General features: G+C 44.3%; 1 protein-coding gene across 5 annotated transcripts in view; it reads left to right on the forward strand.

The window, feature by feature from the left end:
• Positions 1 to 4,942: 4,942 nt before the first annotated feature.
• LOC100665551 (zinc finger protein OZF-like) overlaps positions 4,943 to 12,884 on the forward strand; it is a 41,300-nt gene continuing 33,358 nt past the window's right edge. For 4 of the 5 annotated variants that reach the window (XM_023540439.2, XM_064280425.1, XM_023540440.2 and 1 more), the window contains exons 1-2: positions 4,943 to 5,091; positions 10,200 to 10,448. Coding sequence is in view for 2 of the 5 variants with exons in the window: in XM_023540437.2 (XP_023396205.1) it covers positions 10,446 to 10,448 (3 nt within the window). In the remaining 3 variants the exon portion in view is untranslated. Of the gene's footprint in view, positions 10,449 to 12,884 lie in introns of all 5 variants that reach the window. The other variant, XM_023540438.2, reaches the window with a different exon arrangement.

Here is a 12,884-nt window from a genome sequence, read left to right on the forward strand (position 1 = left end):
TGAGCAGACCAAGTCATAAAAGTGGGAAATCTGGAATTGAAATGCTCATATTTTACTTTTATTGGTTACTCTTCCCTCATTGGCTTTACCAGTGAGCTGCACATGTTAATAGTCACTATTTCATTCTCTGGTTTCGATGTGGCTTACTCATTAAAAATTTTTTCCAAGCAAGTATTGACCACATGGTTGCAGGTGTGGTTTGTCAGGACCTCAATGTTAGCAATGTTCTATTTGTCTGGTCCTAACCTGGAAACCATGTGAAATTAAGTGACAGAACATTCCATGAAGGGGCGATGAACTGCTGCTGGTGACCTGCAGCATTTTGTGTTTATGGTACTGTTTTTTATTAGATCTTGTGCTGAACTATGGAACTTACACCCACAAATAGTGGCTCTCTCAAAACCCCCAAGACTCCTTGAGAAATAGGAAATGAAAAACTCTGTTATTCCTCCTCTGTTATCAGTGAAAATTAGGGGGAGCTCAAGATCTACCCTAAAGTACAATGCTGTCAGTGATAGGAAAGTCTCCATACACCTACAAGGAAGACCAGTTAATAGGACTATTATTCAAATTTATGCACCAACCACTAAGGCTGAAGGTGAAGAAACTGAAGATTTTTACTAACTTCTGGAGTCAGATATTAATCGAACATGCAACCAGCATGCATTGATAATTACTGATGATTGAAATGTGAAATTTGGAAACAAAGAAGAAGAATCAGTAGTTGGAAAACGTTGCCTTGGTGGTAGAAATGATGCTAGAGATTGCATGATATAATTTTGCAAGACAATGACTTATTCATTGAAAATATCTTTTTTCAGCAACATAAACAGCGACTATTCGTGTGGACCTTACCAGATGGCATACACAGGAATCAAGTAAACTACACCTGTGGAAAGAGATGATGGAGAAGCTCAATATCATTAGTCAGAACAAGTCCAGGTGCTGACTACAGAACAGACCATCAATTGCGCATATGCAAGTTCAAGTTGAAGTTGAAGAAATTTAGAACAAGTCCACCAGCGCCAAAATGTGACCTTGAAAATATCTCGCCTGAATTTAGAGATCATTTCAAGAATATTTTTGATGCGTTGAACACTAATGACCAAAGACCAGATGAGTTGTGGAATGACATCAAGGACATCATACATGAAGAAAGCAAGAGGTCATTAAAAAGGCAGGAATGAAAGACAAGACCAAAATGGATGTCAGAAGAGACTTTGAAACTTGCTGTTGAATGTCGAGTAGCTAAAGTGAACGAAGAAATGATGAAGGAAAAGAGCAGAACAGAAGATTTCAAAGGGCAGCTCAAGAAGACAAAGTAAAGTATTATAACGACATGTGCAAAGACCTGGAGTTAGACAACCAAAAGGGAAGAATACGCTCAGCATTGTTCAAGCTGGAAGAACTGAAGAAAAAAATCAAGCCTCATGTTGCAACACTGAAGGAGTCTATGGGAAAAATAATGAAGGTCACAGGAAGCATCAAAAGAAGATGGAAGGAACACACAGAGTCCACCAAAAAGAACTGGTAAACATTCAACCATTTCATGAGGCAGCATATGATCAAGAACCAAAGGTACTGAAGGAAAAAGTCCAAGCTGCACTGAAAACAAGGTTCCAGGAATTGACAGAATACCAGCTGAGGTGTTTCAACAAATGGGTGCAGTGCTAGAAGTGCTCACTCGTCTAATCAAGAAAGACACTAGCAAAGTCACAGCTTGATTTGTTTAAGGTTAATTATCCATGTAAATGCAAATGGAATGCAATTAGCTGTGATTCCTTGAGGTCTCATTGGTTAGAATGGGAATTGCTCAGAGGTTTTTATCATTTGGATTCTGGTAATGCAGCAATTAGTAAGACTGGGGGCAGTGGCTATTGTTTGAGATAATCTAAGAATGGCATTAGAATGAGTATGTTCGGACCTACCAATCATAATGACGAGGAAAGTAACGAGAAAAGGGGTCATTACGGGTGGATGATAATATAGAAAATTATCGGAAGAGTAATCATAAGTGTGATGGTTAAGGTTGTGTGTCGAGTTGGCTGGGCCATGATTCTCAGTGGTTTGGCAGTTATGATGTAGTTTGGTTGCTTTTTAATGATGCAATCACCTCCATGATGAGATCTGATATAATGTGATCACCTCCATGAGGAGATCTGTTGTGAGCCAGCCCATCAGTTGAAAGGGTGTTTCCTTGGGGGTGTGGCCTGCATCCAATATAGGTGGGCTTTCTGGCAAGGCTTGCTGGCTTTTGCTCATTCTGGATCCTGCAGCTGGCTTCTGCTCATCTGACCTCTGGTTCTTGGGATTTGAGCCAGCAGCTTACCTGCAACTTACCTGTCAATCTTGAGATTAGTTGGCCACCATAGCCTGTGAGGCAGAGGCCTGCTGTCTGACCTTCTGATCTTGGATTTGCCAGCTCCTGTGGCTATGTGAGTCAGGAGAAGCCTCCCAGCCCACAGACTTGGGATGTTACAGCCTTTACAATCACATAAGCCATTTTCTTGATATAAGTCACTCACTATATATATTTGGAAACCCTGGTGGCATAGTGGCTAAGAGCTACAGCTGCTAACCAAAAGGTTGGCGGTTCGAATCTACCAGGCGTTCCTTGGAAACCCTATGGGGCAGTTCTGCTCTCTCTCTACATTTACACGCTGCACTGATTTTGCTTCTGTAGAGAACCCAGTCTAAGACAATAAGCTAGCAGATAAAAAACAAAGCAGGAATTAAACAGGGGTCTTGGGCTAATGTCTTGGGCAGATCAGAGTTTTGAAGGAGTGAGGGAGGGAGGGGGGTTGACTACCAAGGTGCAATACAGGGCATTTTTAAAGTGATGGACCTGTTCCATATGGTACTATCTTGTTGTTTACATGACTCTAAGCAATTGTCAAAACCATGGATTTATACATTACAAAGAATGAACTATATTAAATGCAAATTTTAAAAAATCCAGAATATTTGCGAATCCTAGAATGGAAAGCAGAGTGTGACAGTTGAATCTAACTGTATTACAAATGTATGCCATTGTTTCACTGACACTGGTGAGAAAAAAGGGGCTGACCTGAAGAACTTTGGAAAGCATGTTTTTAATGACAACTGTAAGACTAAATACAAAGGGAACTGTACAGAAATGCTATGCTTTAGTTGGTAAATTTATTTTTCAGAGTGGTGTGTATTACCACTCTATAAACAAATACATAGAGAAATTGTTTATAATGGGAAGCAGGTTTCTCACCCTTAGAAAAAGACATAATTAGCAAAGGAAGAAGGCTAGAATAAAGATTACCGGAGATAATGAGTGACATTACATGATGATAAAAGAATGAATTCAACAAGAAGACATAATCTAAAATGTGTATACTCTTAACAGCAGAGCTTCAACATATATGAAAGAAAAAATGATAGAACCGAAAGATGAAATATAAAGAAAAAAGTTACAAGAGTGTGGAAGTCAGCAAACATATAGAAGACCTGAACATCAACCAATCTGACTTAACTGACATTCATTGAATACCCAACAACTGCAGACGACATTATTTCCAAGTGGTCATTAAAGATTCAGCTGTCTGTCTATCCTGTGTATATATAAACCAAAAATGCCGAAGCCACTGCGGTCGAGTCGTCTGACTCATAGCGACCTTATAGGATGGGGTAGAATAGGGCTTCCAAGGAGCGGTTGGTGTAATCAAACTGCCAGCCTTTTGGTTAGCAGCCAAACGCAGCACCACCAGGGCTCATACATATAATTATGTATATAATAGGTTATAATACAAACCTTAAAAACAGGTGATTAATTTAAAAAAATATAGTGGTATTTTCATACAATGCAATACTACATAGCGACAAACTAGGACCAAATTACTGTTTTATGTAACAACATAGAAAAAACATCACAAACATTGAGTAGATGAAATTTAGACACCACAGAGTTCATGCAACATGATTCCAATTATAGGAAAACCAGGAACATACAAAACCTGTCTCTGGGGATAAAGAAGAGTGGTCACTCCCGAGGACAATATCACTTGGGGAAGTGGCAATATCAACTGGAGTTCTCAGAGGTGGTTTTCCGAGTATATATAAGCATTTAAAAACTGCACACTTTAGTTCAGTTACAATTTGCTATATGTGTGTTATATCTGATAAAAAAAAGCAAAAGCTGTTTAAAATTATGTTTTTTAAAAACACTTTACCGTTTACATACTGTTCCTCACAAAGACTGGTATCTGCCTGCCTATTGCGCCAGGAAACTTCTCTCTCCAAGTTTCTCAGCTCTTGGAGAGATCTGACTGGGTTCGCACAGTCGATGCCCTGCTCCTGGGTAAAGATATGTGATATGCAAGAGGAGACATATTATAAAACAGAATCCAACACTTCAGGCTTCCAGGATTCTAAAGACAGGCAAATATTTATGGGGAGCAAACAAACTCTAAAGAACATGGTAAATTTTTTTCAAACTGCCAAATGTGCAAATGCGAACTTTCTCTGCTCCCCAAGTGTATCAGAAATGTTTCGCCGACTGAAATCCTCCTTCAAGTTTGTATAAGCAAGTCAGAAAACGTAAGCTTTCCCCTACAGAGGAAATACAGACTGCAGTGGACAGACCCCAAGTCCAAGGCGAAGCCACTGAACCCCAGGTCACTAGGTGGAGACCGCTAGGTCAGCGCACTGAACCCCTTGGTCACTAGGTGGCGCCCTCTAGGTCAGCGCACGGAACCCCTCCCATTTGGCACCTGGCGGTCAAGAAGCCGGAAGCGGAAGTGCGCGTCCTCGCGCCGGCAGCCTTGTTGGGTCGCGGTCCTGTCAGGTGGATGTCTTGTCTGTCGGCGTCCTTCCTGGTCCGGTGCCCCTGTCCCGGGGTCTGAGGGCGCTGTCCCCGCTCTCCCGCGCAGTGCTGGCCTGTCCGCCCTCCCTGGGCTGCTGCAGAGCCGCGCGACTCCCCGTACCGCGCTGTGCCCGGGCCTCCCGCCGCCGCCGCCGCCTGTCGCCTGTCGGAGAAGCCGGCCCGGGCCGCCCGCGTCCTCCGGGACCGCAGCTGTGCTCTGCGCGGCCTGGGCTGCACCTTGTCCGTCGGTGCACTGACAGGTAGAGTCGTGTCAGTCCTCGCTGAGCAAGTGTGGTTCCCAGACCAGCAGCGTCAGCCTCACTGGGGGGTTGTGAGAAATGCAGAGTCACGGGCCCCACGGAAGCCCCGGGTGGTCAGCCTGAGTCTCAGTGCCCTGCGCCCCCTCCAGCCGCCGCTCACCAGGCTCCCCTCTGATTTCTGTGCTTCATCAAGGCAGCGCTTTTGTTAAGTGCTGCTGGTCATACAGAAGTTAGGTTTATGGGGCGGAATACCCCCATCCCACTTTAATGCTTATAGTGTTTAATAACTGTCACCATGTGTGCAGCCATCACCACTATGAGTTTCCAAGGTTTCCCATCACTCTTAGCAGAAACTCGGAGCCTTTTAAGCATCAACTCCCCTCCTCCCTTCCCATCCGCCCCTAGTAACCCTTGAGCTCTGTGTACATTTGCCTATTCCAGGTATTTCATGTAAGTAGGATGGAACAATATTTGTCCTTTTGTATCTGATTTATTTCACTTAGTGTAGTGTTTTCAAGGTTCCTGCATGTCCTAGCTTTTATGAGAACTTCATGTCTTTTTATAACTGAATAACATTCCATTGTATTTTGTTTTTCCATGCATCTGTTGATGGATGTTTGGGTTGTTTCTCCTTTTTTGCTTTTTGAATAGTGCCGCAGTGAACATTGGTGTAAAAGTACCTGTTTGCATCCCTGTTTTCAAACCTTTTGGGTATATACCTATGAATGGAAATTTATGGATAATTGCATATTTAACTTTCGGAGAATCCCGCATTCTTTTCCACAGAGGCTGCACCATTTTACAATCCCACCACCAATTTCTCCACATTCTCCCCAACTGTTGTTGTTTTCTGGTTTTCTGATGGTATCCATCCTAGTGGCAACCCTGGTGGTATAGTGGTTAAGAGTTTGGCTGCTAACCAAAAGATCGGCAGTTCGAATCCATCAGGTGCTTCTTGGAAACGCTATAGGGCAGTTCAACTCTGACCTGTAGGGTCGCTATGAGTCCAAATCGACTTGACAGCACCAGGTTTATTTTTTTGGTTAGCAATCCCAGTAGGGTTGAGGTGGTATTACTGTGGTTTTGATTAAGAGCTACGGCCGCTAACCAAAAGGTCAGCAGGCAGTTCAGATCCACCAGGTGCTCCTTGGAAACCCTATGGGCAGTTCTGCTCAGTCCTAGAGGGTCGTTGTGAATCGGAATCCACTCAACAGCACTGTGTTTGGTTTTTGGTTTTAGCTGATGACTAATGACACAGAAGATCTTTCCGTGTGTTTATTGGCCATTTTAATATTGTCTGGCGAAATGTCTATTTGTTTTTTGCCCGTTTTAAAAATAGTTCATCTTTTTGTTGTCGAGTGGCAGGAGTTCTTTATATATCCTCGTTATTAAACCCTTACCAGATATATAATTCCCAAATATTTTCTCCCATTCCGTAGGTTGACTCGTCGCTTTGGTGGTAAAATCCTTCGATGCCAGAAATTTTTAATTTGATGATGTCTAATTTCTCTCTCTTGTTGTGTCTTGCCTGTGCGTTTGGCATCATGTCTGAGAACCCATTACTGAAAACTAGTGTGTGGAGAAAATAAATGTTCGTATTTTTAAAATTGTGAAAACTTTGCATGTTTCAAAAATTTCAAAAATGCCTAGGGAAAAAATGACTATTAAACTCCAAGTCTCAGTACCTTTAGAAAGATGTGTTTATTTTTCTCTTCCCATCCTTGGAGATCGATATTCTAGAAGTACCCTGGGTGCACTGGAATTCCCCTTGGAGACTTCATATCAAATCCAAACCTTCAATTCAAAACTACTGAATTCCCCTAGTTCAGAATCTAAGGGTTGCCCCTCAGATAATGCCACAATATCAACTTCCATTTCCCAGAGGCCTCATACAGCCGGAACTATGCTCTTCCATCCCTCCAGCTTGAAGCTTCAGAAGTGGGAATGGATCCCGTTTCAGAGGTCACAGTTTGATTCTTCATGTCCAGGATGACAAGACCTCCGGGTTGAGATATGGGCTCCTGGGTACCAGTGGACTCAGAGACGACCTGGGGCACTAAGGGCTGAATGGCTCTGAAACCTAACACGTGTAATACAGAGCTTTCCAGTCTCACCCCAGCAAATCTGCTTCTCACCTGGCTTTCCCATATCAGTAAATGGCACCAGCATCCATTCACTAGATTGGGAGATACGCTTAGTCCACCACTACCCTCTTTTTCTCTCACCTTCCACCTTCAGGAAAGTACCAAGTCCTGTTGGTTTACAACCAAAATATAACCACTGTCTTCATGGCTGCAACCCTAGTCCAAACTTCTCTGAAGATGTCCATTAGGAAAACAGCCTCTGAGCTTTCTCCTACTTTCGCTCTTGTCACAAGAATGTATAATGTCCACCCAACAGCAAGAGGCATATTTCAAAAATGTAAAGCTAGTAAGCTATCAATCACATATGGAAGAAAATCCATATATTTTTACATTGGCCAATGAGATCCTACATGTTCAGGATTATGTGTAGCTCTCTGACTTAAATTTGTAACACTCACCCTCATGTTAACTAAGCTCTTGGGGACACATTTTTTTAAAACTTTTACAAATTATGTCAAGATCTTCCCTACCTTTCATCCTTTGCACCGGGTATTTCCTATGATTAGAGAAAACTTTTTACCATAGGAATCCCATTATTCTCCTAATTCAGGTCTAACTGCAAATGTCGCCTCCTCAGAGAGTTCACCCTCTGTTCCCTCAGTTATTCTCACTTATTTCTGTGTTTAAGTATTGCACTTTTCAGAATGTGGTAAATCCAATTCAGGTTGACATTAATCTTAACCGTATAAATATAACCAAATTCTTTTGAATGTTGCCTTTGTTTTTATCTACTCTATTTCCCTATGTGACAGGCTTCCAGCAAACAAAAAGCCGAGAAGCTCTGCATTGTGCTAATGGCAGCCCTCTCACCCTCTCTGCTCTGTTGGTCACTTAGGGTTCTGGTGAGTCCACTAGAGCTGTGATGTCCACTAGCCAGATGCGGCTATTTCAGTTAAAATTAGTTAAATCTAAAAAATTCAGTTCGCTATTTGCACTAGTCACATGTTAAGTGCTAAATATCCACATGGGGCTAGGGCTTCCATACCGAACTGTACAGAGACAACCTGTGCCTGTCTTCAAAGAAAGTTCCACTGGATAGTGCCGCTCAACAGTACACACAACAAGTGGTAACCTGTGTGTGATTATTCTGTGTGTGACCCGTGTCATAGTCCTGAAAGAACAAGAAAACAAAACCCAGAGTGTCTGCCCGTAGATTTATACTCTAGCATGGGAGACAGTTTTAAATAAATAATGAAAAACCAGGGACAGCTGATACCTGTAATGAAAGGACCCAACCCAAGAGTCAGGTTAGACTGCTTGAGAGGGAAAATCATTTAAGTGAAGACTTACAAAATGAGTTGGATTTAGGTATATACATGGTTAGTTATACATATGAGCAGGGTTGATAGCATGTGTGGTGGGTGGGCATGGAAAGAGTATTTCAGTTGGGAAAAGTGAGTGTGTAAATCCCATTGTTTGATAAAAGTTAGAGATGATTGGAGCAAAGAAAACAAAGTGTGGGTTGGAGGTTGGGGGTGTTATGTGAGCCAGACTGGAGGGAGCAATGGCAACAGGTCATTTAGAACCATGCTGACCACTCTGGGCTTTTTGAAGGGCAGCGGGCAGCCACTGACGGGCATGAAGCAGGGATGAATGTGAGTATATTTGTGATTTAAAAGGGAACACTCCAGTTCCTGTACTGCAAATAGAATTTGGAAAGACAACCATGAATGAATGATGTCAAGCAGGAGCTTGTTATGAACAAGTTAAGGAAGACTGTGAGGTGGCCTAGACGTGGAGATTGTGGATCAGGAAGGTAGTGGGTGACATGATGTAGATGTAGATGGTTCAAAGGGCACCTCAGTCGGCCGAATGCTCATTCCTTGAGTTACAGGCTATAGAGCTGTGAATGCTTCTCAGAGTTCCATGTGGATGTGGATAACCAGGGCACATTAAAATACAGATTTTTATTTAGCAGGTCTGGGGTGTAGCTTAAGAGTCTGCATATCATATAACAAGCTCCCAGTTTATGCTGAAAGTAATAATTATAGAAATAAAGTTGTGAATTAAAATTAGTGCTGTGAGAGAAAATAATAAAAGGAAAGAATACTTAAAGGGGAGACACCGATGTGATGATTATGCAAAAGAGAACATTTACTCTGAGATCAAGAAGTAAGAGTGGGAGTCAGCTAGGTGGGGAGGCTGGGAGGGGGTCAGCTAGGTGGGGGAGCAAGGGGGGAGGGGGAATGGGAACAGAGGCGAGAGAGGGCTCCGTAGAGAAAACGTAATGACTTTCTGATTTGTTTGTTGACTGATTAATGATAATGTTGAAAGAGGAAGTGTTCAGGAATCCTCCCAGATTTCTTGAAAGCTTGGGGACTGGTGGTTTTATGGTCTGAGAGCAAAGGGAAAACAAAAAGACAAACTCAAGGGGAATAAAGAAATGTTAATTGCAAATCAGCAGGAAAAATACTGATCATACAGTACAGTGGTATATATGAAATGAAACTTAAAAAAAGCAGGAAACAGCTCAATAGAAGAGAGATAACTGCGCATAATTAAAAATCAATGAAGCACGATGATCGCATTGACCAAGCTTGAAGAAAATGTTCCCGCTGAAAGTGCAGCCGTGCCGGTATCCAGTGACAGTGTGTCTCTGGGTCTGCAGGGGGCAGAGTTATGTAGGTGAACGCACAGACTCGTCCTCGCACCCCTGACTCCCTGGAGGAAATCAGGTTCAGGTTTTCCAGCTTTGCTCTGGATGCTTCTTGTGCTCCGGAATGAGTAAATTCCTCCATCTGTGATCTTGTTACCGAAAGGAAGAGGCTGAGTAGCTGTGTGAAGAATGCAGGTGTGTGCTCTGGAAGGCTGGAGCCTGTTCTGCCTTAAACAGCGAATGCCCTCAGGGCGGAGCATTGCCTTGAGACTGGGAGGAAGTCCTGCTCAGGGAAAGAGCTGCAGGCTAAAGACCTGTCACTCCCCACTTGCTCAACACTGTCTCCTCCCCATCTTCTTCTATTTCAGGTCCCAGGTGTGGCACAGGGAGAACTAGTCCAGTCTCAGCAGCTGAGTACCCAGGGTGACCACCTTGCACATCCTTGCTATCACAAGTAAGGTTTCAACTGCTCTGACTGGTGTGTGGACCAAACACCATTCATCAGCCTCTAGTCTGCCCAGTGGCTCTGCTTCCACTCCCATCCCTCTCACTGAAGTGGCTTCTTGAGCTCTGAGAGGACATTCACTTAACTTCCAGAAGCTGCAGCCTGGGAAATGGTGAGTACCACAGAGAACTGGGTAATTCTTAGTGTAAGGGAGGGGGAGGCTAAATCTGATTTGGTGGGGGACCAGCTGTGTGCTCCGTGCTCTGTGTTTCTTTGAGGTAAAAGGTGGCAGAGGAGGCCAAGGGACTTAGTCCAAAGTAGCATCCTAAGGCCCTGTGCCACCTTTACTGGGCCCTTCCTACACTTACATGGTTTTTCAAGTCTTGGATGCCTGGGGTCGCCTTTCATATGTGACTCTCAGAGCTGTCACCATGGAGCCTTACCTCCCCACCCTGGGCCTCAGTGCTCTGTGTTGAATGACAGACTCTCCTGAGCAGAGCCTGAAGATGGAGCAGCTCTGGCTGAGGAGGCTGAGCCCCAGGCCCTGCAGAGCCATCCTGTCTCCTCACTGCAGTGTTTTTGCCTTCCTGCAGGAACTGGAGCCTTTTCTGCAGTTCCAACACTGCAGCTCCACCTCTCACACAGAGTGACGGGGTAAAGAAAGGCAGAGAGTTATTCAGGGAAGAGCCCTGACTCTTTATGGGTCCTGCGTGGGGCTTGGCACCCTCATGACCTCAGCACAGGAATGAGGCAGGAGAGTGAGTCCAGCTGGATCATGTCTGGAGTCTCCAAAACCATCAGTTTTTCCAGTGGGGAATGGTTTTGCTTGAGTCTTTCAGGTGGGTGAGAAGCATGATACCCAGTCCAGGTCCCTGTCCTCCCAGCCTATCTGTGTCTAGGGCTAGTATACATTTCTAAAATTTTTGACTGCTCCCACAGTCTTGGATTAAAATCTAAAATTAAAGTGTGGTTTTTTGCTAAAGCAGCTCAGGATAGGAGATGGTGATTCGTCCTGCCAGGCCAGCAGTGTAACCCAGAGTCATGGGGGAAGACCCACTGCTGAGAAGTCAGTTTCGGCTCATAGTAACCCTACAGGACAGAGTAGAAGTGCCCCATAGGGTTTCCAAGGCAGTAAATATTTACAGAAGCAGACTGGCACATCTTTCTCCCTTAGAGCAGCTGGTGGTTTTGAACGGCTGACCTTTTGGTTAGCAGCTTAGTGCTTTAACCACTGCACAACCAGGGCTTCTTCATAGGGGTAAGACCCAAACCAAAAACCAAACCTGTTGCCATCGAGTCGATTCTGGCTCATAGCTACCCTCTAAGGACAGGGTAGGACTGTCCCTGTAGGGTTTCCAAGGAGCAGCTGATGCACTTGAACTGCTGACCCTTCTGTTAGCAGCCAGACTCTTAACTGCTGTGCCGCCAGGGCTCCACAAAGGGGTAAAGCAACCCCTAAATGCTCTTGGAAAGGCTTGGTTTGGATTCCGAAAAAATAGGCAGCTAAAGTCAGGTTGATCGGACCAGAGGTTTTTAGTTAGGGGACACTAACATACCAAAGGGCAGCATGGAAGCAAAGCACTGGTCGTTAACTTATGTTATGATACTGGTGTGCACCTGGGACCTTTGTTGTAACACTTATGTACTCAAAGACTGGCTAAATTACAACAAAAAGGGAAAGGAATGGGATACCAGCTGGGCAGGAGGAGTGCCACGGGAAGAAGAGAGGGGAAAGTAGAGCCTGAAAACATGGTGGGAAATGAGGAGGGGAGTCTGGTTAAAGTCGTGGTGCAGCTACTGACAGAGTTCCTGTCTGGTCAGCCACTCTCGCTTGGTCCCAGCGTCCTTTGTGGCCAGAATCCATATTTGATATGCCTAACACCCCACTGTCCACCCCTTCCCTCCTGGCTCTTATAACCTTACGTGCCGGGCCCTTCTGCCAGCTTCCCCGAGCCTATAGGGTAGGGGGGAATGAGTGCGGGGCTCTCTTCCCTAGTTTATTAAAACATGCAAACATACACCACACCAGCGAGATAAGCAAGGTCAAAAAATGATTCCACCTATTATGATGCAAAGAAGTCCAAATAGTAGTTTTTTCCACTGTGTTCCCTACCCAGAGAACCACCCCTTGATCTCTGTCCACCAGGTGTCATTGCCCATATGTTCTGTGCAATCTACTTGGGTTCGTAAGTGAACAAGGGAGTGGTTTACGAGGGCTGCATTGCCAGGACTACGTACACAGCATTCAGTTTTTAGTAAAGCACGAGTGCCTGTTTGGTCTCCAGTGTCATGTCCCAAGCCATTCTGTTCTGGAGCGCCACCTTTCTCCAGAAAGCAGGTTCTTCACTGAGAGCAGTAAGCCCGTGTTCAGTGCCATGTAGGGAAGTGGTCACAAGCTTTTGTAACGTCTCAGTTTTAGTCATAATATTGCCAAAACTAGGAGTAAAAATAACAGGTAAGGAATCCCACCAAGAAAATACAGACGGTTTACTCCACCACCCCCTCCAAATGGGTTCATTGTGAGGGTGGGTATAACCTTTGAAATGCAGGAATGGATCCGAGGAAAGCAGAGAGTGCACGTACCCAGCCAGTGGGGGATGGAGTCAGC

Source organism: Loxodonta africana, chromosome 3 (assembly GCF_030014295.1).
Source record: "Loxodonta africana isolate mLoxAfr1 chromosome 3, mLoxAfr1.hap2, whole genome shotgun sequence".
Lineage (NCBI taxonomy): Eukaryota > Metazoa > Chordata > Mammalia > Proboscidea > Elephantidae > Loxodonta > Loxodonta africana.